Source organism: Leptonychotes weddellii, chromosome 5 (genome assembly GCF_054177405.1).
Source record: "Leptonychotes weddellii isolate Sample4059 chromosome 5, ASM5417740v2, whole genome shotgun sequence".
Taxonomy (NCBI): Eukaryota; Metazoa; Chordata; class Mammalia; order Carnivora; family Phocidae; genus Leptonychotes; species Leptonychotes weddellii.
In genome coordinates, this window is record NC_138373.1 from 584,372 (window position 1) to 610,240 (window position 25,869).

A 25,869-nucleotide genomic window follows, 5' to 3' on the forward strand; every position below is an offset into this window, starting at 1 on the left:
GAAAACTGGGCCGGAGTCTCCCTTTTCACTGCAGAGTGCAGTGCGCAATTAGGGCACCAGCCTTGTGACCGCAGCGAATGCAGCTACAAAGGCTCAGCCCCGGGGCCCAGGGGCCCCCAACTCCTATTCCTCAGGAAACCTCGCCAGCAATCCAGGGGAGGCCAACTCCATGTGGTTTTCGCAAAGTGACATCTGAGTATGACGCAGTCAGAAACCCAGGATGCAGGTCAATCACACGGCTCTTACACCCCAGGCCACGTCTGCCCAAGATGGTGGTGCTGTCCCCACAGACATCTGGCTCTTCCCCGGGAATTGGCCTGCACAGTTGGGGAGCAGCTAGCAGCGAGATACAAAGCTGTAGCTCTCTGGAGCGTATTTACATTCCCTAGCTATAAAATGCTGATCTTGGCTCAGCTGGAGGGTGGGCTTACTTTGAAGATCTCCCACCCCCCATCCCCCAGACTCTCTGCCATTTTTCCTGACCCCGTTTGCTTGCTTGGCAGAGGAAGTCTTTCTTTGCAGACAAGGCAGTGTAGGTGACCTGAGCACTAAGTGCCTTCAATGGAGCTGAATGTCAGCTCACCCCAGTTACAAGCAGCCTCTCTTCTGGTCAAACACCCTATGGGCAGACCTCATTAGACCTGGCATTCCAGGGGCTCTGAGCAGGAACTCTGCTAAGGCCACTCAGACAACAGAGACAACACTTTACTTGGGCAGACTGGGCCCAAATCCTGACCCCACCATCCCCTGTGTGACCTTGGGCAAGTTGCTTAAGCTTTCTGAGCCTCGATGCAACTTAAAATGAGAGTACTATATTTCACTGCTGCTAAGACACATTTTCTCTCTCATTTTAACATCTGTAAAATCAGAATGCTTAGAATGGACGGTGTCAGAATTTAACTGGCTGAGTGTTGTCAGTGGTTCATAAAGCAATGGTGCAGCATTAATGATGTCTTGGATGTGATGAAATGTGCAGGAAACACCTCAAGAGGCTGCTCTGGGGGCCTGGCTTAGGAGCTGGCAGGGTCAGGCTCCCCGAGCCGTGTGGAGGACCAGCTGGGGCCAGATGCCTACTTCTACAAACCCGCTTCTGGTGCTGGGCTGAGAAGTTACCACAATGACAACAGGGCCAAGGGGGTCTACTCGTGAGCTGGACAGAGCGTGAGGCTCTGCTGCGCCCTTCGGCCGTCGGAGCCTGGCCCGCCAGCTCAGCCCGACCTCCCTCTAGCCGGTGGTCAGGAAGCGATCCCGTGAGCACTCAGGCAGCACCAGCCTTGGCTGCCATCCTCGTCTGCTGAGGCTCGCTCAACCCCTGCGCACAAAGCAAATGTGCGTTAAGTTCTGCAACCTGCATGCTTTGATTTTCAGAAAGAAATGTTCTTGGATCCCGAGCCAGAATGTGCCGCTAAGAGTTCTACGCCGCAAGAAGTACGGCCGAGTAAGTCCTCCTGTTCTTTAAACTTTCCCAACGTTTAATCCCAACAACAGCTACGAGACTAACGAGGCTGCAGACAATGCGCTGCGTCTTTCGGTGGTTTTCCCGCAGCCAGCGCCGTGGACAAGGTAATTCCTTAGACGGGGAAGTAACCGGTGAATTCGGAAGCACAAGCGCACGCTGCGAAGGAGCAGGTGCACCTGTAAGGGCCAGATTACAGCCTTCGGAGGGTGGGGGGGCCTGTCCCCGGCAGATTAGAGCGCGTTCTGACTCAGCACAACCAGCAGCAGCGCTTCAGGGAGCCCAGGAGGGAGCCCAAGAAGGCGCCCGGGGTTTGCGTCCGGCACGCGGCTGACCTCGGGTCACCGAACGCGCGCCGCCCCGCCCCGCGCGCTCGAGTGCGGCCCGAGCCCGGGGGCGGGGCCGGCCGGGGGCGGGGCGGGGCGGGGCCGGGCCGGGCGGCGGTCACGTGTGTACACAGGCCCGCGCGGCGTGCGCGCCGTGAGCCCAGCCACCGCCTCCTCGGAGCCCCGAGCTGCCCGCCCCGCGGCGACTGCGCGGCCCGCGGCCCAGCGAGCCGGTGAGTGGGCGCCGAACGCGGGGTCGGCGGGCGGGCACGCTCGGAGTCTCGGCCCGCGCGGGGAGCAAGCTCCGGGCTGCGGCGGCCCCGCACGGACTCTCCGGTGCCTCGGCCCCGCTCTGGCGCTGTCCCCTTGCGGGGTGGGGGTGCTATTCCCTGGAGGTTTGGGGGTGCTGTCCCCCCAGGGGGGGTAGGGGCGCTGTCCCCTGGAGGTTTGGGGCTGCTGTTCCCTTGCGGGGTGAGGGCGCTGTCCCCCGGGGGAGGAGGGGCGCTGTCCCCTTGCAGGGTGGGGACGCTGTCCCCTGGAGGTTTGGGGGTGCTGTCCCCTTGCGGGGGCGGGGACGCTGTCCCGCATCTGGGGCCAACCTCCAGCTGCGCGCTGACCGGGCCGCCGCTACCCTGCGGTCATTAACCTGTGGAGGGGCATGTGGCTTAGCAACACCGCTGTTCCCTCACATGTCCTGCGGGGAGGAGGGGGCGGTGGGGGAGGGAGGGAGGCTAACCGCGTTCTCCTGGGTCAGCATGCTTATAGCTTTCCTCCTCTTTATGATTACACAATTTTTTGTAAGTTTTGGAACTACATCTAAATGTAGACAGCAAGTCTGTTGTTAACTGTCTTGGATGCTTGATAAAAATATAAAATTCCCTGTGCATGGAAAGGCTTCTGCAAAACTTCATAGGAAGGCAGTGACCCCCAGCCTTTGAACACCCACTCTGCTAGCAACAAGAAACACAGCAAGCAGCAAAGTCAGTGTCATAAACACCTTAACTCCTGTCTCTAAGCTGGGCATTCATCTGCTTGTGGTCATCTACCTAGTCTCTGCCCTGCCCAGATGTGGAGAGCCTGAGGGGGATTGTACATTTGATGTCCAGAGCACCATTTATCCCTCTGAGGTCCTTTGAGGTCTCCATTCCAGCTCTAAGTAACAGGCTCCCTATTTCAGCCGAGGAGCCCCTATCTTCAGCCTCTAGCAGAGGTTAGCATGCAATTGCAAAAGACTTTTGCTGGCTTCACAGACCCCTGCAAATACAAGGGTATGAGGAAAGTGGCTCTGACCATGCATAATGGTGACCAGATCCTCCACTGTCCTGACTGGGTCTAGCTGGGGCACCGCCGAGTGAAAATTACACCTAGTGGACAGCCACTGTCTAGGACCCATGGCATAGCTCGGTGAGGAACTGCTATGGGGCCTGGCTCTCCAAACCAGAGCCTCTGCTATCTTCCTGAATGAAGCAGGCCTCCAGATAAGTAGCTTGCATGTGGTCAGCGCTTACCAGACCCGTCACACATAGGAAGCTGGGGCTGGGGCAGTAAGCCCTTCACCCAGGGCCACACACAGCTCTTTGACCATGTGGTGTCCTGCCTCTCTAGTGAGTGTGGAAATACCCTGAGGATGGAAAAGCACAGCTTTAGGGCAGAACACAAATGTCAGCGTGGAACTCAAAGCCCACGGTAGGTCGATGACACGAAAGGTATATCCACTTAATGTGGGTCATACAGGCTTTTAGGTTGAGATGTGAAGACTGATTTATACCTATTATATAATGAGAAAGTGACATACTTGCAGAGATCACTGCTGGGAAATATGCCTGTGTGATTTACAGGTGGGAAGAGGGCCCTGCTACCTCCTGCGACAGGGAGGGGAGGGGCTCCTGGGGCAGCTACATCCATCTTGCGTCTCTCGGATGTCATTTGGAATCCTGAAAACATAACTGTCACCTGGCCTCTCGTGACCCAAACACATACCAGGGCAGTGTCTTGGGGCAGCGGGGCGGGGGGTGGTGGTGCAGGGGCGGGTGAGTTCCCTTCCAGAGAACTGGGGCCTCTGCGTTAGCACACATGACAAATCATGCTCCTTCTTCCTTAAACAGTGTTTCCTGTCATTTCCCCTTGCTTGCTGCTGGCTCTAAGGCTAAAGCCACTTGTAAAACTGGGCAGCATCAGGCTGCACCTGCCCACAGGGGTCTCACAGGCCTAGGACCCAAAATACTACCCAGGCAGGGGACTCAGTCTAGATAAGAAAAAGGCTGATCTTCTCTCTAATTTGAGATGCCAAAATATCATGGTGTCGGGGAACAGAGTTCAGTCCCCTGGGAGCCTCCATGTGCAAACACAACATCCCTCACATCGCAGGACAGGGTGAGATGGGCCAGGTGTCTTGTGCGTCCCCCAACAGGCCCACCCTGGGTCCCTTTCCTCCCATACATGCCAGTGGGGGTGTGCTCAGGAGCTTCCCAGTTTTAATTAGAACCCAGCAAACTGAGGAAGCAACTGTGATGAGTAAAAATAACCAGCGGTTCCTCCCTGGGAAAGAACCACAGGTGCTGATAAGATGAGCGGCTCTGAGCACCGCCGCCCCCCCACCCCAGGTAAGAGCACACCCAGTTAAAGGCTGCGGGGAGATCAGGGAGCCCGGCTGGGGTGCCAGGCCTGCCCAGAGTCTGAAATGGAGACCCGATCTATTCTCAGCCCCTTGAATTTCTGAGTCAGTCTTTTAGTTTCTGTTTTCCCCTGGCCTGGAAGGAGCACTAGCCTCAAACCAAGTTAGTCCGGGAACAGAAAAGCCCAAGAAACTAGTGCTGCATTGACAAAAGAACGTGTGTCCCATGTCTCCTTCCAGGGAAGGAAGCCTGGCGCAGGCGCCCTGCCGGCCTGGACCTGGCTACTTGGTCTCAGTCCCCTGCAGCCCTTCCTGAGCCAGCAAACATGCCTGTTCTCTTCCACGGAGAAAGAGAGGCTGCTCTTTGTTTATGCATCTGAGCCAGGTTGCCTGGTTCACCCACTACTCTGCAATTTAGAACCGTAAAAAGCAAAAGCCTATAAAAATCAAACCAACCCATCTATATAACGAACAGTTTCTTATCACACCCCAGGAAGGCACAGCATTTGTGATAGGAATCAGTATGCGTAAGCTCTCTACATTGAAAAACCCATGAAAACACCAGCCTTTCCGGAGTGTCTGGCTCCTACCAGCTGGATGTTAATTGTAGCTAAAGCCTCTGCCCATTATTACAAAAGGAAATAAACATTCAGGAGTCATTTTCAAAGCTGACTGTTCTAGAACATTTATCTGAAGTTGGGTCTCATGGTGCACAGCGGGTCTACATCAAACAGAAACAACCCACAAGACCATCAGCCAGGCTGAGCTGTCTGCCCACTCAGGGTGTACTGCCTGGGCCCCATAGCCCCATACCCACACCCAGATCTCCCGGCGATAAGAGGCGCTCCCACTCTCTCTGCTACCCCTTCTGCTGTGTGGGGTCTATTGCTCACCTTGGGGAAGAGCCTCTGATATGACCTAATGATCCTCCTCCCCAGAGCCATCCAGGCTTCTGGCAGGAATCAAGAGCCCTCTCCCCCCATTCAGAAAGCTCTCAGCAGGTGGCAAAGAGAGGGCTGCAGCAGGACTGGCTGGAGGGGGGTGGGGACAGCGGTCAGGGAGGGCTCCTCAGGATGCTGATGCCGAAATAAAACTTCAGGGGTGAGTTAGCACTTGTCAAGTGAATGGGAGGAATCGAGGAAAGGCAGTCTAGGCAGGGGATCAGTGTGTGCACCCCGCCCTGCCCCAGTGTGGGCGGTGGGGGGGGGGGTGTCGGGCAGGAGGCCCAGCACCAGTGGGCCCCCAACACCAGAGGACAGGATTTCCTGATTAACAGAGCAAGGAAATAAGGGTAATGTTTTAGTGAAACCAGCTCAGCTACCCTGGAACAGGCTGATTCCTTTTTGCTGGTCTTTCATCTCTGTGGGCTCTGTGCGTGGACACGCCCGTGCACACGCAGGACTCCTAGGAGGCATGACCCCCGCCCACCCCAGCGGCAGCCTGCTCCCGTGTCTGCACAGCCCCCCCCCAGACTGCTGCTGTGACCCACTCCGGGCATCCTGTTTGCACAGAGACTGCTGTTTACTTTAGCCCTGGATTTTAGCAAAGTTCATTTTCATTGCTTAAAAACATGCACTTTTAATGGGCTGGTTTATACCATTTTGGGCTCTTTTTTGAAAAGGCACAGAAAGAAAGCCACCGATGTCCTCCCTCAAAATGCTTCTAACAGGCAGCCTAACTGGAGTGTGGGCCTTCCCAGCGGGGAAGAGGAGGGGGTGTTGCTGCAGAGAGGACTCCCCGAAACCTCCCGCATTAGGACGGGAAAAGAACGGGCCCAGAGCTGCTCTCTCCCCCAGCCCCCTTCTCTGCGTGCTGTGAACACAGGCGAGGGACGCACACATTCATGCCCCAGTGTAACGTGAGCGCGGCACCAGGAAATGCGCTGCTTGTTGTTACCAAAGCCCTAACCCGGACCACAAAGCCTTTAAGCTTCAGGAAGCCTCTGTGATGGGGATGGTCCGTGCGTGTGGTGGGTGTCTGGAGCTTGCTCCTCTCCCCACCGTCCCTGAACGCCCCGCCCCCGACAACTGGCACTAGGCTTGTGTCTGGTGCTCGCGTCCCCATACCTCCCTTCCTGTCAGTCTCCTCTTCCCGTGTGTCAGGTGGCAGATTCTGTGCGTGCACCCTCCTCGCCCACCCACCAGGGACTTGCTGAGGCTCACCCTGCCGTGCTCCACACGGCTGGATCCACCTAATCCCCCAGCAGTCACAGGAGAGTCTCCTAAGCTGGGGAAACTGAGGTAGTACGTTACCTGCCTAACCAGCGCCCCCCGGTGGGCAAGCAGTGAGCCTGGGCTCCAGTCCCAGCAGCGGGCTCCCGAGACGGAATCCTCGACGAGGTGGACGCTCCCCAGAACTCGGGGCACGTGCACCTCTCCTGACCATGTATTGCGCCAGTTCACAGGCTGCTAGCCCCACTCCCTCAGCAAGGCGGGAGTGTCCGTGTGAGCGGCCACCTCCACTGCGGAGGTCCTGTTTCAGGGCTCCCCCGCGTAGGGTAGAATGAGGCAGGCCGGCGTTCAAGGCAGTGCCTGAACTCAGAGCCGCTTCCTCAAAGTAGGAAGGCCACCTAGGCCTGGTGTCCCAGGATGCACCGCAGCCCCGCTGTGCACCTGTCCCCGTCTGTCCCCCTCCATCACCCAGGCCTGGCAGCTCCTAGCGCGGGCACCACCCCTGCCGCTTGGGACACTGGCCCCTCCTGGTTTTTCAGGGCCCCTCAGGCTGAGCAGAGGTGTGGCCTGTCTCTGTTCCCAGCTTTCCTGTCAGCTCATCTTCCCTGTGGCCTGGCCTCCCACACACAGGCCTCCCCTCCAAACCCGTGGCCTGCAGGGCCCTCTCTGCCCGTGTGCTGGCCACTGGTCAGCCACCGGGGACCAGGCCTGCGCCTGCTCTTGCAGCAGGGCCTCAAGGCTGTCTGCGTGACTCCTTCAGAGCTGGCATCTCGGGCGCTCGCCGCTACCAATAAGGAAGAAACCGGAGATCCCCAAAGTACTAGCTCAGGGCCCAGAGCAGACGGTGCTTCCTCGGTTTTCCAAGCTAGCAAGGAGAGCTGCCCAGAGGGGTGCTCAGGCCAGACCCGCGGGCACCAGACGTCCTCCTCCATCAGGCCCACGGGTCTGCGGGTCAGACAGCTGTGGGTTCCCTTCTCTCAGCCTTCTCCGACTGCTCCATGCCCCCAGCCTGCGGCAGAGAGCCCTTCCACACTCACGGGCTGAGCCCATAACCCTGCCCAAGAGCCTCCCGACACAGCTCAAGCGGAGTACGACACGACCGGGAGGCGGCCAAGAGGTCTCCAAGGGTTGGAAATTGGCAAGTCTAGGAAAGCATCTTCTTGAAATTTAATTATTGAAGCCCAGAGGAGATCTTGGAAGAAAATGGCTTTTCTTCTATGCATAAGAGCATTTGCAATGACTGACTGTCACCCGGCTGAGGACACACAGCTGGGGACAAAGGGAGGGAGAGTGCCTAGAAACCGCTAAGTCCCTAGAAACTGGGATGGGGCAGAGAACCCAAAAGGGCTCCAGCCCCTAGGGGCCTCCCAGCGGACACTCAGACACGTCCTGCACGTCCACCGGTCTCTCGCTCTGTCCTCGGCCGGCACTCACTGGGTCTTCCCTGCCCTGTGGGAGGCAGCTACTGTACCATGCCCTTCTGACAGGCTGGCCTCAGGGCACCTCATGAGGCAGCAGAGGCCCGGACGGCAGCGCAACGACACCAAGTCCACAGATGGATCCAGCTTTGACCATGAGACTCTGTCCTTGCGAACCTCAGCCTCGCTCTCCTCTGAAGGGTAGGGTTTCTGGGGCCCAAGAGGTGACCCCTCCACACTGGAGAAGAAACGACCACAGCTTTGCTCCCTCTAAAGGCTTCCCACCACACAGCCAGCCTCATGCGTGGGATGTCAGCTCAGCTTTTGGGTCCTCTCAGGCTCTTCTGGAGGGAAACGTCTGGCCTGTCTGGAGGCTGCCCTCTCTGGGATGTGTGCGCAGCCAATGTCGAGGAAAGGGGCCCTGCACAGCTGCGGACACATACACAGTGACGATCCGAGTTGGCTGTGGGCTCGCCCCGGGCGGGGAGCTTGGGGCTGCCATTTCTTGGGCCAGCCCCGCTGTGCGCCCTGACCTGGCGTGGGGCCCAGCACCCTTCTGTGGGCCAGCTACTCCCTGCTACCACCAGGCTGGCTGCTCATCTGCTCTCCTCTCGGGCGCCCGCCAGCCCACAGGCCTGGAACTGTGCTGCCCCCAAGCCATACTGGCCTCTCCATCCCATGGGAACAGGACCAGGAACGGGAGCAGGCACTTGAAAGACCGGCCCCGTCCTCCTGATGTGGAGGCTTTCTTCTTTCTGACTGCAATTAGAAAACAAAACAAACACACAGAAAACCCTCAGAGAGGGAGGGTACATGAGTCACCTTTATAGAAAAAGCCAGAAGAAAGTTACAGTGGGCTCCATCTCGGACAACCTCAAGCAGGTGCGAGGTCTCTGGCCTGGAGAGCTGCCTCCCTTTTCTTGCCCAGCCAAGATGCCCAGTGCCCGCGAGGAACAGGCCAGCCTGACTGTGCGCGGCCCTCCTGCGGCCCCTCCCACCAGCCCGGGGCTGGGCGGCTCCTCTGTCACCACAGAGGCCCATGTCCGGCCGCACAGATGGGGGCCCAGCAGTCCTGTTGCTGCCGTTCCCGCGGACGCGGGCAGCAGGACACCTGCGCGTGCCAGGGGCGCCCTCGCTGCGTGTACCTTGGCTGATGGGCAGTCCTGGCTCGCGGGAGAACACACAGCACACGCACGGAAGCCACCACGGACCTGTGTCGGCGGGGGTCGAGAGGGTGAGTGGGTCACCTCTCCCCACGGAGATCTGGGGCGGAGAGGACAGTGCTCTGGGAAGACGTTCAGGTTGTGAGGGGCCCCTCCAGGAGCAGGCTGGGCCCCCTGCCAGGGAGAGGCTCAGGGAGGGACAGAAGCAGCACCCAGCTGAGGCGAGACGCTGGGCTGGCAGGGGTGGGAATCCATGGGGGCCCCGAGTGCAGTCGTGGAGGTGAGGCGGGAGGACGGGAGCTTGGCCCCATTCCCGGTGCCTTGTCTGCTGCAGAGCTGTGGGCACAGCCATTGCTGTGGGTGCTGACGCGGGACGTGCGTGGACCTTGGGGGAGGCTCTGGGGGTGGGAGAGGCGACAGCAGTAAGTCTGGCTCCAGGAGGCTGGAGGCAGTCCCAGTAGAGGAGGGCAGAGGGGCAGCACTGAGGGAGCTGATGAGGGGCAGGAAGTGGGGGCAGGAAGGGCAGAGCAGGCCAGGCGGCTCTGCCAACAGACCCTTCTAGAAAAGACTCAAGGGTGCGTGGAAGAGGAAGAAGGCCCGGGAGCCAGGGAGGCAGCAGGGAGCTCCGGCAAGGAGTGACCCGGGGGTCCTAGGGAGGAGGTGTGGAGACAGGCCTGGCCTGCTTGTAAGGCCAGCCTGGACGAGAAGCCCACCGGGGTCCTCACTGACCCTGAAAGTTAGATTATCCATCCTGCCGTCCGGGAAGAATGTGGCAGATTTCCAGATGAGAAGGGGTGGAGTAGGGAGCGCCGGGCACCACGGAGTGCACTGAGCCCAGCGTGCCCCTGCAGAGACAGCCTTCCTGGAACGGCCCGCCTCCCCCCGGCTGCGCTCCAAGTTCCTCTTTCTCAGGAGCTGGAAAGGTGGTCTGAGGCCTGGGCAGGAGGGCGGGAGCCAAACCATTGTTCCCAGGTCCACCTCCTCCCCAGATGGCCTGAAGGGAAGTTTCTGTTCCCAGGTTCCTGGACTTGCAAAAACCATAGTGTGCAAAAGGGAAATGGATCACCACGAGGAAATGGGAACCAGGGAAAGGCAGGCCAGGGCCAGCCCCCACCAGAGGGCCTCTGTGGCCGGAAGGGCAGGCTTGGGGGCTCGGGGGCATCCGCCTAGCTCCCAGGTGCAGAATGACAGGCAGCAGCCCCGGCCTGGACAGGATGGTGCCCCCCCCCTCCCCGCTTGTGTCCTTTGGAACGTCAGCTCTGATGAGAGCCCTCAGCTGCGAGACCCGCGCATGCTTCACCAAGCGCCTGTGACTAGGGTTAGACAGGACCACCGTTCGCTCACTCACCAGACCCGCTGACACGTGGCCGTTCTGGGGGTGCAGTCGCTGTCCCTGGGCCTCCTGAGCACCTCCAGCTGCTTCCCGCCCCCCTGTGCCATGTGCCCACAGCCCCGGGTGCAGCGGGCTCCACCACCAGTGCTCACAGGGACCCACGTTCGGTTTGCACAGGGCGTGGGCGAGCCCGTCTTGAGGCGGGCACGTGGCCGTCCAGTGGCCTCAGCGACGGTGGCCTCACCCTTGCACCTGGCCCCTGCCTCCCCCAGGTGTTCCCTTCCCTCCCCTGCCTCTCAGCCCCCTCCTCCCAGGCGGGAATGAACGCTCCTGCTTTGGCAAATACCGCATGCCCGTGTTTATAAAACAAAGTGGCTCCTCGGCGCTGGCTTCCCCAGAAGAATGCTGGGACAAAAGAGCAAAGCTTGTCATCGTCAGGCTGACAGAAAGCCAGCAGCTGGCATCCTCAGACTCGATGCGCACGAGAGCTGTGCACAGACGCGAACTCCTGCTCTTGAAATGAAGTGGATGATTCTGTATTTACTGGCTGTCAGCAAGCAGAAACTCAGGCCTATTTCCACTGAAGACCCGCACCGGCGGCCCCTGCCCGCTCTCCACACGTACGGCCCCTCTCCGACGCGCGAGCCAGGGCCACACAAGCACGAGAACGGGGACATTCTAAACAGACTGTGCGCCACGTGACCATTTCCCAAGAACGGAGCCACTCTGGGCCCAGCGCGCCGCTCACCAGCTGCCCTTCCCTGCGGCCCCACGGGGCAGCCGCGGGCAGCCCCTGGCTGGGGGGACATGGCCGGCAGCTCTGTGCGCCCCAGCGGTACGGGGAAGACACCCGCCCTTCTTCCTGCCAGTCCTGAGCCTGTCCTCAGCCACGGCCGCCCCTTCCAAGAGCCCTCGGTGCCCCTCTCCGTGCAGACTCGGTGCAGCCTGTGGTTCAAGCTGCCTCTCAGTTTCCTGGCTCGAGAGAAAAAAGGAACTCATCAGGGCCCCATGCCCCGGTGTCAGGAACGGCCACGTGGGCTCTGGGCAGGCCTTGTCGCACCTGCCCCGTCGCTCAGCTCGGCGCAGGCCGGGGTGCAGAGGGGAAGGAAGCCGGCGCGAGCGGGCGGGACCCGACCCGAGGCAGCACATCCAGGCACAAGCCCCGTTCCGTGGAGCTGGTGTAAACAGAGGTAGGGAGGGGCCGCCGTGCCCGCCAAGGGAGGCAACGTGGAGCGATTCGCTGGGGGAAACGAGCAGTGTGCCTGCCGGCCGGGCGCGAAGTGCACACACACGCACCGCACAGGAAGCCAGCGCCGGGAGGCTGCCGCCGGTAAGCGCCCGGGCCGGGGACGGGGGGTGTCTGCAGAGAAACACAGGATCCTCTCTGGTGTCTGTGCTGCCCAGTCGCTCACGCACGGGTCTGCGGTCCAGGCGCAGAGATATGTGGGGTCGGGACAAGGGTAAGCACCTGAGGCGCGGGCCCGGCTGCGGCCACTCTGGGGCGCCGCTAGGGACGGGCGGCGGCAGGGAGCGCTGAGGGCCCCGCACAGACCTGAGGTAGGAGGGAAGCGACAGGGCAGGTCTGAGGAGGACGGGCTCCCTCGGACCAGGAGTGCGGGTCCTTGGGTCCCGGCCTTTCCTGCTGGCAAGTGCCCCACTTGAGCCAGAGCCAGTGCCTGTCCTAATGATGGCGCAGGGCCTTTCTCTTCTGGGGCATGTCTCTGTCCTCTCATGAGGAAAGCGGCTTGGACACGAGAGCAGGCGGACATCTCAGGCAGACCCTATCGGTCCTTGGACAGGACGTGAGCCCAGCTGGTCACAGCACGGACGGATGCTCTGGGATGGAAGATGTCCACAGTGGCCACAAGAATGTAGTTTCCTGGGGACTCGAGGCCAGTGAAGTCTGGCAGACAAGCTCCCCGCAGCCTCCTCTGCTCACTGTACCCCCCCCCCCCGGTTACTGTCGGAGCCACGGTTCAGCATGGAGGAGCCTCAGGACAGAGAGGAGGCCACACTGAAAGATCCACAGCCAGCTCTGGAGGCATTCAGGAAGAAGGAGAGCGGAAACCGGCCATGTAGTCAGCTAAAGATGACATGAAAGGGACCCCTCCCCAGCCCCTGCGAGACCCAGTGCCTCGGATGTGGGACGCACAGTGTTCTAGGAGCGCGCCACCTGCCCTGGGGCTCCCATCTTCTCCCCCAGCATCCGGCCCCCTGGGGTGCAGAGCATCCACCAGGGCGAGAGGCTGAGGAGCACTGTCTAGATTTTAGGACGTAGCCCATGCAGTGGGTAACAGTAAACACTTCTAAAAGTGATGTAACCAGCATGTGTGGGCACAGCCCGGCCAGCCCTGTGTCCAGCCTGACCCTGAGTATCACTACCGTCTGACACACATCATCCATCACAGGCTGCTGGGTGGCAAAACGTTCCCACTGACTGATGTCCCTGACGTCTGCACAGTCTCCTGCCCACCAGGGTCTGATGCTGGGGGACTCCGATGCAGACATGCTCCTGTTGTGGGGGCCCCCGGCCTCCATTTCCTTCACTGTTAACCCCCCATCACCCCACTGGCCCGGGTGGGGCAGGGCGAGGCAGACCATTGGGTAAAGGTCTCTGGTCACAGAGTCCTTTCCCCATGTCACCCCTCACACCCACGCCATGCTCCGGCCTGCAGCTGGTGTGGGCAGGGCCTGGCCCCCGAGCCCCTCCATGGGCAGCAGGGCTGGCTGATCCCTGTCCCTAAGCTTGGGAAACAAATGTTTGCTTTGTATGTGCTTGCCCAAGAGGATTTCTTGTCCTGAGAGCAGGAGATCAGGTTGGACCAAACTACAGTTTGGAAAGTAAGGTTTTCCTCCAGAGAACTGACATTGCTGAAGAGTGTTCTTTCCTCACATTGTGGGTTCTCTCGGCCAGATGTGTAGCCAGGCCTCCCAAGCACTAGAACACAGGCCACCGGGTTGCACTCCGCCTGGGCGCTGCCTCCAAGGCTGGGTGAGGACGCCTTGGCGGGGCGGATCTCCTCCCCACCTCCCCCACTGGGAGCATGTCCCCCCAGGGAACCCCAGGCTCCATGACGGGTCTCGTGGACGTGGCCTCCCTGGGACCCCGCGACGGCCCTGTGGGCATGAAGGCACGAGCGTCTCAGCCCGTGGCAGCCAGCCCCACTTCCAGCCGCCCCCGCCTGGCTTAGCGCCTCCTGCTCTCCCAGCTCAGCTCACGGCGCGCCTCGGTCACACACACCGGCTTGTGCAGCTGCCCACGTGTACACCCACGCCTGCTCACGGGGCTGGTGGTGCCGCCTGCCGGTGCAGCCTGGGTGGCATGAGAAACAGGACGGGTCTCTGGCCACCAGACCGCAGACGTGGGTGTGGAAGGCGGGTACTCAATTCCCATGCATGCCGAGAAGGGTCCGGGCAAGGCTGTGGCCTGCTCGGCAGAGAGGCTGCTTTTCTCACTCGGTGGCTGTGGAGGGTCACCCTGTCACTGGAAGGCCCCGTCAGAACACATCCCAGCCCCGAGCGTGGTGTAGGTGCCGCCCTGGCGGACGGGCCACTGGCCCCAGAGGCACCTGTCTTTGCAACCCACTTCCAGTGACGAGGCTGAACGGGAGGGGGTCACGTGGACTCAAAGCCACGCAGCCCAGGCGGAGCGGTGAGGGCACGGTGGGGTGGGGGAGGTCCTGCAGCGGGGCCCCTCCCGGCGCAGAGAAGCCGGGACCCAGGAGGAGCCACGAAGCAGGCTGGGAGCGACTTCCCAGCAGCATCTTGGGCGAATCATCCATTGCTCGGATTTCTCTCAGAAACAGGCTTAGGGAGACTCACCGTGGCCGGGAAGATTACTGCAGCATCGCGACCTCGCTGGCCCGGCTCAGGACTTAGGACAGCCATGGGACGGCACCTTCGCTTCCACAGGAAACACACGTGCCCAGGACAGGATTTTAGTCTCTGACTGTCCTGTGCTAGCTTAAGGAGCGAGGCTTCCTCCCTGCGCCACCTCTGTCTGCGTTTCGGAGGGGTCTGCAGTCCCGGCTCTAACGTTCCGCTGCTTTCTCCCACACAGCCCCGCCCGCCGCCGCCGCCGCCATGTGGAGCTGCGGCCCACTCAACAGCACGGGCAGCCTTGAGGACCAACTCCTCTGCCAGCACTTCTACGTGGTCCTGTCCGTCTTCTCTCTGCTCTACCTGGTCGTCGGCGTCCCCATCGGCCTGGGCTACAACGCCCTGCTCGTCCTGGTCAACCTGAACGACCAGAGCAGCATGACGATGCCCGACGTCTACTTCGTGAACATGGCCGTGGCAGGCCTGGTGCTCAGCGCGCTGGCGCCCGTGCATCTGCTGGGCCCTTCCGCCTCGGGGTGGGCCCCGTGGGGCTTCAGCAGCGAGGCCCACATCACGCTGCTCGTGCTGTTCAACGTCTCCTCCCTGGTGACCATGTACTCCACGGCCCTGCTCAGCCTCGACTACTACATCGAGCGGGCTCTGCCGCGCACCTACATGTCCAGCGTCTACAACACCAGGCACGTGTGCGGCTTTGTCTGGGGCGGGGCCCTGCTCACCAGCTTCTCCTCCCTGCTCTTCTACATCTGCAGCCACGTGGCGGCCAGGATCGTCGAGTGCTCCAAGATGCAGGACACAGAGGCTGCTGACGCCATCATGGTGTTCATTGGGTATCTGGTCCCCACCCTGGCCGTGCTCTATGCGCTCGCGCTCATCTCAAGGATCCGGAAGGAAGACACGCCCCTTGACCAGGATGCGGGGAGGCTGGACCCCTCGGTGCACAGGCTTCTGGTGGCCACCGTGTGCACACAGTTTGGGCTCTGGACGCCTCACTACCTGACCCTCCTGGGGCACACGTTGCTTGCCTTGCGGGGGAAGCCCATGGACGGGCACCACCTGGGGATTCTGCTCTTCGCTAAGGACTTGTCGAGATTCCTGGCCTTCTCCAGCAGCTCCGTGATGCCACTTCTTTACCGCTACACCAACAGAAACTTCCCCAGCAAACTCCGGCGGCTGATCAAGAAAATGCACTGTGGGCACCAGAGTTGCTCCCCAGACCAAGTGGTGGTCCAGCAAGTGATGGTATAGAGAGCCGGTCCTGGGGCCGCCATCAGTGCTCACCTTGCGCTCACCTGGAACGTGGCCGAGGGTGCACGCCCTACAGGCACGGTCCACTCCCCGCTCCCGGGAGACGGGTGACTGACACTTCAATTGGATGCATGGCACTTTGTCACTGTCTTCCCCAGGGGGTCACTGCAGCAAGAATAAAGGACAGCACAAGGCGTGTTCTGGCCAAGCTTTCTGTTGTTCAGAAAGGCCACGTTGTTCAAAGCAGCAGGGGCCTGGTGTGAAGGAAAGCTGTGTCAGCCCTTCTGCCCGAGGCGTGTGCACTGCTCAGTCCTCCAGGTCCACGCCCTCAGCCTCCAACACACTGGGTCCCCGGAACAAAGTGATGACAATCAAAAGCCAGTATTTATACTTCGTCTTGTTAAAATTCTTGATTCCCTCCCTTAGTTTATTTTTGTTTATAAGAAGAGAGATCTGGGAGAAAAGTCACAACAGTATGAAAATGAAGGAAGCAACACAAAAGAGCACCCACGTCGGAAGGGTGGGTGGGGGTGGGCTTGGCGGCTGCAGGGCCGCGTGGAGGAGGCGGGCGAGGAGAGGCGCACGGTGTCACAGGTGGCGTGAAGATGTTTAGAAGGAAAAAGCCAGCAGTGTGGCTGGTCTTAGCCGAGAGTGAAGTAGCTCGCAGCTCTCTCCTTGCCCACCGAACGCACCCGGTACCCCGGCCGCCCTCACAGGTGGCATCAGGCCGGCATAGGTCAACTCCCCAACGTGGGCACTAAACTCAACAATACAAATAAACTGAAGGAAAAGGCGGTTAACGCTGAAGCTGGAAGGGACTGCCCAGGGGCAAGACAGGCCTGGAAGACCGAGCCTCGTCTGGCGCAGGGGCGGAGCGTGGGGCCGATGCCGCCACCTTGCACCTGTCAGGTGCTCCATGGCTGCTGCCGCGGGGAGCCCGAGACCCGCCTGCTCAGCCAGAAGCAGCATGCGCCTGGATCCTGCCACACCGGGGCCCATAAACATCTGCTTTAAAACTGTGGGAACAGGAGAACCCTGCCCCCCACACCATCACGACACATCCCAGGCCTGCAGCCCCTAACCCCAACTCTGAAATCCACAAAACTCAAAAAACAAGAAGATTTTTCAGGTTGGCAGCAAATTTGTTTGGTAGCAAACCCTGATCTGAAGTGGTAGGAGGGCACTTTTCTGAGGAAAGAGGAGTGTGACTATGGGGCCCTGCCCCAGGCCCACTGTCCCGTAGCGTGCAGTACACGCAGCATGTTACTGTGTGTGCGCGCGCACATGCAGAAAACAGACCCACAGAAGTCGTTTGCGAAGGAACCATAAACACGCACATTCCTTAAAATGTGGTTTATATTTCAACTGAAGTTTCCTTGCAGTGTTACGATTAGAGAGAGAATAGCTTGGGCTGAATTGGTAATTTGGTAACACCATCCTGCTTTTAGGGTTGTGCATCCAGAAAAAAAAAAAACACCTGCTTTGTTTTTGGTCGATGCTCAGTAATGTGCCCTATTTATTTATTTATTTTTTATTTTTATCTCTTGACTTCCTTCACCCATTTCTCCCACCGATCTGTTGTTTCTATGACCTTGGTTGTTTTTTCAAAGATCCCCCATATAAGTGAGATCATACGGTATTTGTCTTCCTCTGGCTGATTTATTTCCCTCAGCACAGTGCCCTCCTGGTCCCTCTGTGTTGTCGAAAATGGCCGGATTTCATTCCTTTTTATGGCTGATGTTGCACAGTGCATGTTCTCTGTGTGTATGTACACCCCCCCCCACATCTTCCGCGTCCACCCGTCCATCGAGGGGCACTTAGCTGCTTCCATGTCTTGGCCATGGTGAATAATGCTGCAGTGAACACGGGGGTGCAGACGTCTTTTCAGTTAGTGGTTTTGTATCCTTTGGGTAAATACCACAAGTGTGATGACTAGGTCGTAGGGTAGTTCTCTTTTTTTAACTTTTGAGGAAACTCTATATTGTCTGAGTGGCGGCACTCGTCTGCATTCTCACCAATGGTGCACAAGGGTTCCCCTTTCTCCACATCCTCACCAGCTCTTATCTCGTCTTCTTGATGATGGCCATCCTAACAGGTGTGAGGAGCTCTCCCTCTGTGCTTCTGATGCACATCTCCCTGGTGGTGAGGGGTGCAGAGCGCCTTTCCCGTACATGTTGGCCATCTGTGTGTTCTTTGGAGAAATGTCTATTCTGACCTTCTCCCCATGTCGTAATCGGATTTTGTTCTGCTACTGAGTTGTAGGAGTTCTTTATATGTATTTTAGATATTAGTCCCGTAGGAGAGATATTAACATACTAACTTGCGACAACCTGAAAACTTCTGAGTTCTGACACATCTGGTCTGAGGATAACAGGGTGTGGCTCGATTTTCTGCCACATTCCATGCAGGGAAGTCGCTCTTTGGTCCTGGTCTCTTGGGAAATTGAGCCCATGACTTAGTTGCGTTTTTCTATCTGCAGAATGTATCCCCTCTAGGATGATGTGACTGAGTTAAGAGTCTGCCTGTGCAGAATCATGAAAGTACACTGGATGCCACGGCCCTGGTCCTGCTTGCCCCTGGTAGCTGTGAAACTCTGGACCAGTTCTGTGGGGCCCATCTACTTCCCTGACAGTAGGTCCGGGGCAGAATGAGAGAAGTTCCCAGGTTGCTTCTGTCAGGAACGTGCTATTTCTACTGAAGGACGAGGTCCCCCCTCTGCTGCTCCAGGTCTTCAGATGCACCGGGGTTTCTTTTCAAATCCCAAAGCCTCAGGCCCGACCCCCTCCACCCTCCTCAAGCTGTGGGCTGCACGACGGGTAGTCCCAAGGCCAGGGCTCCTCTGGGAAAGCCTGGCATTGGCTGAGTGACCGGTGTGACTGCATGGGCCCCAGCACAGCAGCCGCAGAACCTCTCACCTGCAACACACCTGCCGCTGCTTCACCTCCAGTTCTGTCACGGCCGGCGGGCGGGCGGGCGGGGCCGGGGTCACGCCAGCGTCCACCATGCACAGCCAGGCTCCTGGTCAGGAAGCCAGCACTGGCATTAGCGGAAACGGGATCCAGCGGGTGGGCTGGTGTGTAGTGGCAGTTGCTGTTTCAAATAAAAAGACCCTTTTCCTTGCTTATCTGTTCTGCTCTTTGCTCCAGGAGAAAGAGCTCCTGGGAGAGAAGGAAATCCCAAGAGCACAGAGCTAGGGGTACATGGGTCTCTGCCCACAGCCCTTGAGTGTCTCACCCCAGCTGGGGTCCCCCAAACAGGAGAGGGACCTAAAATCACTGATTTGTTTTCAATTTCTCAGTGGCTCTGGTTGCAAACTAGCTTGTTTCTGGTGACGTCCAGGGGCCTGAGGGCTGAGGACAGAACGGAGTGTCCTGGCGGCTCCAGGAGCTGTGTGACCGCCGGGGGTCCCTCCCCCTTCCCAGCGGCCCCGTGTGCTGGTGACACAGGGCCCCTGAGGCATGTCGCAGCCTGGCAGTTCTTCCTGGTGAAGCACAGGCCCGAGGCAGGCTGGGTCTCCCGTGCAGACCCTGACCTCTAATGGAGACCCCCACCACTGCTTTTGCAGCATCCCCGGGTCTCACAGACGTGTCTTCACCTCCATGCTCTTCTTCCTGCTGGGAAACCTCTGCCACCAACCCACATGCTGCAGAACCTACTCTCCATTTCACATTTGTTCATCCACATTCTTGTGTTAAATTCACCTCAGGTGAATCTGGTGTGACCTGACCCTTCTCTTCCAGGTATGGGAGCTTCCAGCGCCTCTGCCAAGTTGCCAAAAAAAATGGAAAGAATTTTGAGCTGAGAGGAAAATGAGCAGCTATCTGGAAAAGCTAAAGTAGACTGTGAACTCAATCCTATATATATATATATATTTTTTAATTGACCAATCTATACTTCCCCCAGTGAAAGTTTATGCTCCAAGGTCATTAATTTTGTTACCAAATCCTGATGATTACACTTTTTTTTAAAAATTTTATTATGTTAGTCGCCATACAATACAGCATTGGTTTTTGATGTGGTGATCCACGATCCACTGTTTTCATATAACACCCAGTGCTCCATGCAGTACGTGCCCTCCTTAATACCCGACACCGGGCTAACCAATCCCCCCTCCCTAATTACACTTTTAAAATTCATCTTATTTTTGTTAATCCACAAACACTCATCTATCTTGCCATGCTTGTTTAAGATTCCAAAAGGTGAGTTTACTCTTAGGTTAACTTCATGAAGGTTATAGAATTTATCTTAGGAACCCAGAGGTACCGCTCATTGTGGCAGACATGTCGATGAGTCAAACATTCATTCCTTCATAGAAAGCACTTGGTAAAGGATATGAACCTGGAATAAACTATTAAGACTCTAAGTTACAAGCCCAGTTCTTGAATTTAAAATCGGTTGGAAAATTGGGGGCTTTTTCATTTCTCATCTGTTAAATCTGCTCCCGTGGATGCACCCATTGGCCTAAAGTTCTACATAAATGAGGCAGGAAAACCTGCTAAAGAAAAAACCCACACATTTGAAGATTTAAATTATTTGATATAATCCAATTTTGGAATTCTCAAAATGTGTACTTCCAGGGCTACAGGCTGTAGATCGGAAAATGGCACAGAACTCACTACCAGGAGATCGGTACTTCCCTGGTTCTGCGTAGCTCAGGGTTGCAATCACAGGAAGCCGACCGGTCGTGGCCACGTGCGGTGGCGGAGTGGGCCGCGAGCGCCACGCACAGGTCGGGCCCCAAGGCGAGCAGAGACGGCCTTACAACTCGTGCCAACGGCCCTCTTCCCGGGGAATAAAAATTTGAAAATGGCCGACCACATCCTGGGGGCTGAGGACAGAGCGGAGTGTCCTGGTGGCTCCCGCAGCTGTGGGGGGTCCTGACCCCTCCGCAAGAGGTCAGCCTGCTGCGCGCCTAGTGAGCGCTCAGGGAAGTTGCGAAGTGACGGAGTCTTCTAGGAACGAAAGAATTTGAAGATACCCGTTTTATCTTAATGAAGAATACGCAGTTTGAAGACTTTGACGATGCGCCTTGCTGTGTCCACCGTGTACGCGTGTGAGACGGGGTCCTGAGGACAAAGCTTTGCTGAGCGCCCACTGCGTCCGCAACCGTGCCCCTGGTATTTAAGGCCACGTAACGAGAGGCTCCTCCGGCCCCTCTGCCGGTCACCCCGGGTGAACCTAGGACCTCAGCCGCGGCGCCCGGGACGCCGGAGGCTGGCGCGGCCGTGCTGAGCTCTAGCGGACGGAACACCACTCGAACTACTTCCAGCCCCGCGGAGCGGCCGTGTTTGCGGAGCTCCATCCAGTGGCCGTCGGCGGACCTTCGCTCTGCGGGGCGGCCGAGCACTGCCCGCGGAGCCCGGGCCGCTGGGACCCGCACTCCCGCCACGAGACGCTGCTTCCCACCAGTTTCACCGCCGACGTGCTTGGGGCCGAGCGGGCCCCGTTCGGTGACGTGACTCCGTGATCTCCTACGGTGGCTGCGCCCCCACACCAGCTGCTGAAGAGCAGACACCCTGCTACGCACCCCCGACGGGACGTGTCCTTCAGGAACTCTTCCCCGCAGACACAGGCCCACACTCCACGAGGCTCTCCGAATTCACCGCAAACGGTGCCTTTACAAAAACACAGCCTTCCGTCCGCCAGGGGCCGCCCTGCACGCACATACACGCGCACTCGCGCCCGCTGCCCACGCCGAGCCCGCGCCCGCTGCCCACGCCGACCCGCGCCTGCGCCCGCTGCCCACGCTGAGCCCGCGCAACCCCAGGCGGCCACACTGGAGCCGGCAGAGCCAGGCGCCCGCGGGACGGTAGCCGGCTGAGGGCCTGTGACGCCGGATTTCTGGGTAGTTAAGGCTCGGCACGCTGCTGTTCACGGGGCAGCTCCACGCTGGGATTTCTGATCTCCGAGTGAAGCCAAACATTTAATGCAACGTCCTACGTATCAGGAAGCTTAAGTGCTATGGCTAGAGAGGTAACTAAGAAACAGTTGCAAGATTATACCTGCTTTTTATTTTTTTTATTTTTTAAAGATTTTATTTATTTATTTGACAGAGAGAGACGCAGCGAGAGAGGGAACACAAGCAGGGGGGGTGGGAGAGGGAGAAGCAGGCCTCCCGCCGAGCAGGGAGCCCGACGCGGGGCTCGATCCCAGGACCCTGGGATCGTGACCTGAGCCAAAGGCGCCCCATATACCTGCTTTTTAAAAACCGCTGGAAAAGTTTCCATCTAAAAAGGCGCTGGTGAATGGTGGAGTCTGGAAGCGGAAAGCACTCTGTCTGGCCCGTGGCCTCTGGGCCTGCTCGCACGCGGCCAGCTGGAAGGCCCCACGGGTCCAACCTCTGCTCGCGGGGGCTGCCCGTCTCCTGAAGCATTCAAACTACTTCCATCACAGACAGGGGGCCCATCGCTGTGAGGCCCTTCCCGCTCCCGGGCTTCCAAGATCAAGGAAACGCTCGTGCAGTGGACTCACGATTCCACCGGGTGTGAATGACGCTCCCGAAAAGCGCCCGCCCCCTACCCCCCCGGAGGAGGAGCCCACACTCCTCCCCTCCTCTGTGGACATCTGTTACCTCTGCACACAGGGTGCCTTATCTGTGAGGAGACAGCCCACCAGACAGGGCTCAGTGGGCCTAACACTGGGGCCCTAAGGGCAGCACCGCGCTCACCACACGGTTGCGGAGACAGGCTGCCAGGCTGAGGGGCTTGGAAGTCGGGGTCGGAGCCACAAATAACCCGAACATGGTTTTCTTCAGGAAAACATGTGTCCAAACACCCCAAGCAAGTCCCCCCAGCGTCTGAAAAGGCCCCATTACTTGGCGCTGTGGGTTCGCTCCAAGATTCTCGGGTGACCACCGAGGCCAGATGAGCATGGAGATAAATCAGGAAAGAGCCAGCAGGACGGCCGCGGGTGCGCAGGCAGACAGACCGCCTGTTGGGGCAGTGGCTCGGCTCCTTGTGCTAGGAGCACCCGTGGGAGCGCCCGCATGTCTGCATGCCCGCCAAGGCTCCCATCGTCCCACAAAGCTGCAGAGAAACACCCAGACTGTGGCCTGCGCTGGAACTGAGATCGGTAACTCCATCATCAGCCTACTCTTTCTTTCTCTTGCTGAATGAACAGCCAGGACAAGGAAAGCAAAACAAACAGCTTGGTGGCGAGTGGGGGCGAAAGGCCAGGGAACAGGGATCGGCTGCACATGGGCAGGTGGGACCCCTCCAAGGTGACGGAGAGGTCCCTGAAGTGGGCCGTGGTGAGGGCTTCTACTAAGTATCAGTGAACTGTATTTTCAGAACAGCGGAGTTATATGGTGTCTATCTCAAATAAAGCCATTTTTAAACACGTAAAGGTGTCTTAGTGACAAGAGTCAAGACACACGCAGGGGGTCATCAGTGCCGGTATTTCAGAACATGACATGAGAGGCGGCTCCCCCCAGGCCCCGCAACCACTAATCTTCCCATCTGCATGGACCGACTTCTCCCGGACACGTCCTCAGTGGGCTCACAGAACATGTGGTCTTTTGTGGTGGGCTTCGCCCACTGGTAAGGTCCCTCCAGCCTGTGGAAGGTGTCAGTCCACCACTCCTTTCTATACGGTGCGTGGGTGTACGTTTCCTTATCCATTCCTCCGTCAACGGACACTTGGGCCGCTTCCACCGCGGCCAGTGTGAGGAGAGCGGCTGTGAACACGGGTGTGCGAGACGCCGGTGGGAGAAGGCTGTCTGGACAGGCCATGCCGTACAGCACAGCCATGTCCACAACCTGGGCTGGGCCGTGGGCAAAGCCAAGGGCAGATGCTCTTACTGCTGAGAACACGAAGTCCGACCGTCCGGTGCTCACACACAAGGACGAGACGTCCCAAGACAGCGTGTTCTGGGACAGAGGGCGGGTGGGAGAGTTACTGCTCCCTGTATGGGCGGTCCCAGAAACTCGGGAGGAGCTGCGGGCACAGGCAGACCGCTGCCAATGCCCACTCGAGTCGAACAGCCCACCCAGCTGCCAGGCAGGCCCCGTGCTCCGGGGGCAGAGGGAGGGCAGGGGAGGGCGTGGGGTCAAGGGCACACCTTCTTTCAGGCTTTCGCTCATGTCCAGTATCCGACACACTCCTACCTCCTCGCTGGCGTCTGCACTTGGCACTGAGGGAGCGTGGGCCGCACAAGGGATGGGGCGGCACAGCACTCCGTCCCAGAAGCCATGTCTTCCTGCACCCCAACCCTGATTCAGAGCATGCAGCCTCGGGGCGCAGACAATCCAGCGGGGAGTAAATCAGATCCATGGAAATGCTAAGACAGGATGTGACAGAAGGTGGGGACGAGTCCTCGAGGCACCTCGGGAGGAGGGCGCTGGGATGTCCGAAAGGTAGATGGACGGTGGGCTGGAGAGGGATCCAGGCCAGGCTGGATCTGGGGCTGGGCTGCAGAGGCCGGCCCACGTCAGACCCATGCGGGACCCTCTCTTTGTGCGGCTCATGCTGTCTGGCAGAAACCTGCGTTTACGACGGTCCCTGGCCTCACACATCCAGGTGGGCCCGCTCATCTAAGCCTCAGATGACCACACGCGGCACTGGCATAAATACTGCATCTGGCTGGAGCTAGCCGGCCTGCCCTCACCACCCCCACCCACCTCAACGCCTCGGGCTCTCCCCTCCCCTGGGGACCAGAATTCAGGCTATGAGCGCGGGTGGTTCTCTCAGCAGCTGTGTTTGCCCTGTGTTTCACCCCTCTGCCCGCGGAGGGCCGGCCCAGCGGCCAAGGTGCCCACGAGAACAGGAGGCTCCTGTGTTGTGGTGGTTCTCGCGGCCCGCCGGCCAGGGACTGGCTGCCGGCAGTGTGAGCTCGTGGCGGCCGCGCAGCCTCTCGGCCAGCAGCAGCTACGGCGCAGACAGAACACGTTTCCGGACACTGCAGAAAGGAGCCAAACCATACACCAGGCCTCCCAGCGGAGGCAGCTGGGGAGGACAGTGTGGTTTTCTCAGCTTAACAGAAGAGCAGGAGGTCAGGGCAGGGAGAGGCCAGCTGGGCCAGCTGGGCCCGTCGCTCTTCAGTAGCTCAGACATTTGCCCACGAGGCTGGGAGAGTCCAGAGGGTAGGCTTCTTTCTCTAAATCGGGGCTCTCAAAACCCCCAAGCCCCAAGCTCATGCGAGCAGGAGGAAGGATGCCCCAAAGCGTAGGACAGACGTGGTTACTGCTCCCTGGGGACTCACTCTGCCTAAAGCGGCCCCAGATTTCACTTATGGGAGCAACGTCCCCATGACGCCAGCAGAGCCCACACATGAGCACCATCCACATGGAGCGGGGCTCCCACCACACCTCCTGTCCCCAGGAGGGACCCCTCCCTGTGGCAGTGCCCTGGCCCCACGTAGCCCAGCCAGGCTTCTGACAAGCCCGATGAGGCCCACCCACCAGCTCCATCACCCCGAGGCATCCTTCCAACAACCGGGCGCAGCTCTGTAAACCCATTCACAACAGGAAAGGTGGGAGGCCCACGGTCACCAGCTGCACGTTCACACTCAGAGCCCAGAGAGCTCGCCGGGGTCGTGCACAAGGGCTTGGACACCAGCAGGCTGAGGGAGGCATGCCAGCCACGCAGCAGCTCGGGGCACCTCTGCTTGCTTGTGTGCCTTGCTTCCCCTGCTGGCCACACACACTTGTCAGGGCCTGACTCCAGGCTGGGTCCTTCCCTGCGGGTACCCGTAGGCGGGGCTGATGGCCACAGGGGTCTAACAGCAAGGCACCTGGTAACCCTGGGAGCCGAGAGGCGGACGCAGGCCAGTGACATTGACAGGGACCCAGCCTCTCCCTCCAGGCCTCAGGTCTCCCATCTCTAGAGGAGATTAGCCCCTGTGGGCGGTCCTCAAGCCTCCGTGAGGCTTCCCACTCCTGAGCAAGCTCCCAAGCAGTTGCTCGGACCCGGGGCTCTGGGAACAGAGGCCCCAGGCCGGCTTGCTCTCAGGTGCTCATCAGCAACAACACTGTAGGACCCATGTGGGGGGTCCAAGTTGTAAGAGATGTTCAGACGAAACATGGTCTCTGACCCCAGCCTGGGCTCAGCGACCGAGGGGGCCCTCAGGGGCATTCTTTGCCTCCCTAGGGCCTCTGTGGGTTTTCCCTGGAGCTCACGCGGCCGTGGATGCCATCAGTGACCCCAGGGGGCTGCGTGCTGCACAGAACGTCCTCCAAGTGCTCCTCTACCTTACGCAGGGCCAGCTGCACAAGGGACGCAGGTGCGTAAAGCGGGCTCTGCATGTTGCGTCTCCAGCCGGGGCTGGCCCGGGGACAGCGGCCAGGGAAGGCACACAGGCCTCCAA

The 25,869-nt window shown here is 59.2% G+C and overlaps 2 protein-coding genes and 1 long non-coding RNA gene across 4 annotated transcripts in view; 2 read left to right on the top strand and 1 right to left on the bottom strand.

The window, feature by feature from the left end:
* Positions 1–1,923: 1,923 nt before the first annotated feature.
* LOC102742295 (uncharacterized) overlaps positions 1,924–25,869 on the top strand; it is a 35,833-nt gene continuing 11,887 nt past the window's right edge. Inside the window, exon 1 of the mRNA XM_081819217.1 lies at positions 1,924–2,015. The gene's annotated coding sequence lies outside the window, so the exon portion shown is untranslated. The remainder of the gene's footprint in view (positions 2,016–25,869) is intronic.
* Positions 8,735–19,929, top strand: GPR146 (G protein-coupled receptor 146). The gene is made up of 2 exons (XM_031020441.2): positions 8,735–9,219; positions 14,542–19,929. The coding sequence occupies exons 1-2, from the start codon at positions 8,799–8,801 to the stop codon at positions 15,564–15,566; spliced, it is 1,446 nt and encodes a 481-aa protein (XP_030876301.2). The 5' UTR covers positions 8,735–8,798; the 3' UTR covers positions 15,567–19,929.
* LOC145721471 (uncharacterized) lies at positions 8,927–24,175 on the bottom strand. 2 transcript variants are annotated; one of them, XR_014145161.1, is made up of 3 exons: positions 21,329–24,175; positions 11,542–21,275; positions 8,927–11,453 (listed from the first exon to the last, which is right to left on the bottom strand). It is a non-coding gene; the product is annotated as an uncharacterized LOC145721471 (long non-coding RNA). The 2 variants fall into 2 exon arrangements; XR_014145160.1 differs by having other exon boundaries at positions 8,927–21,275.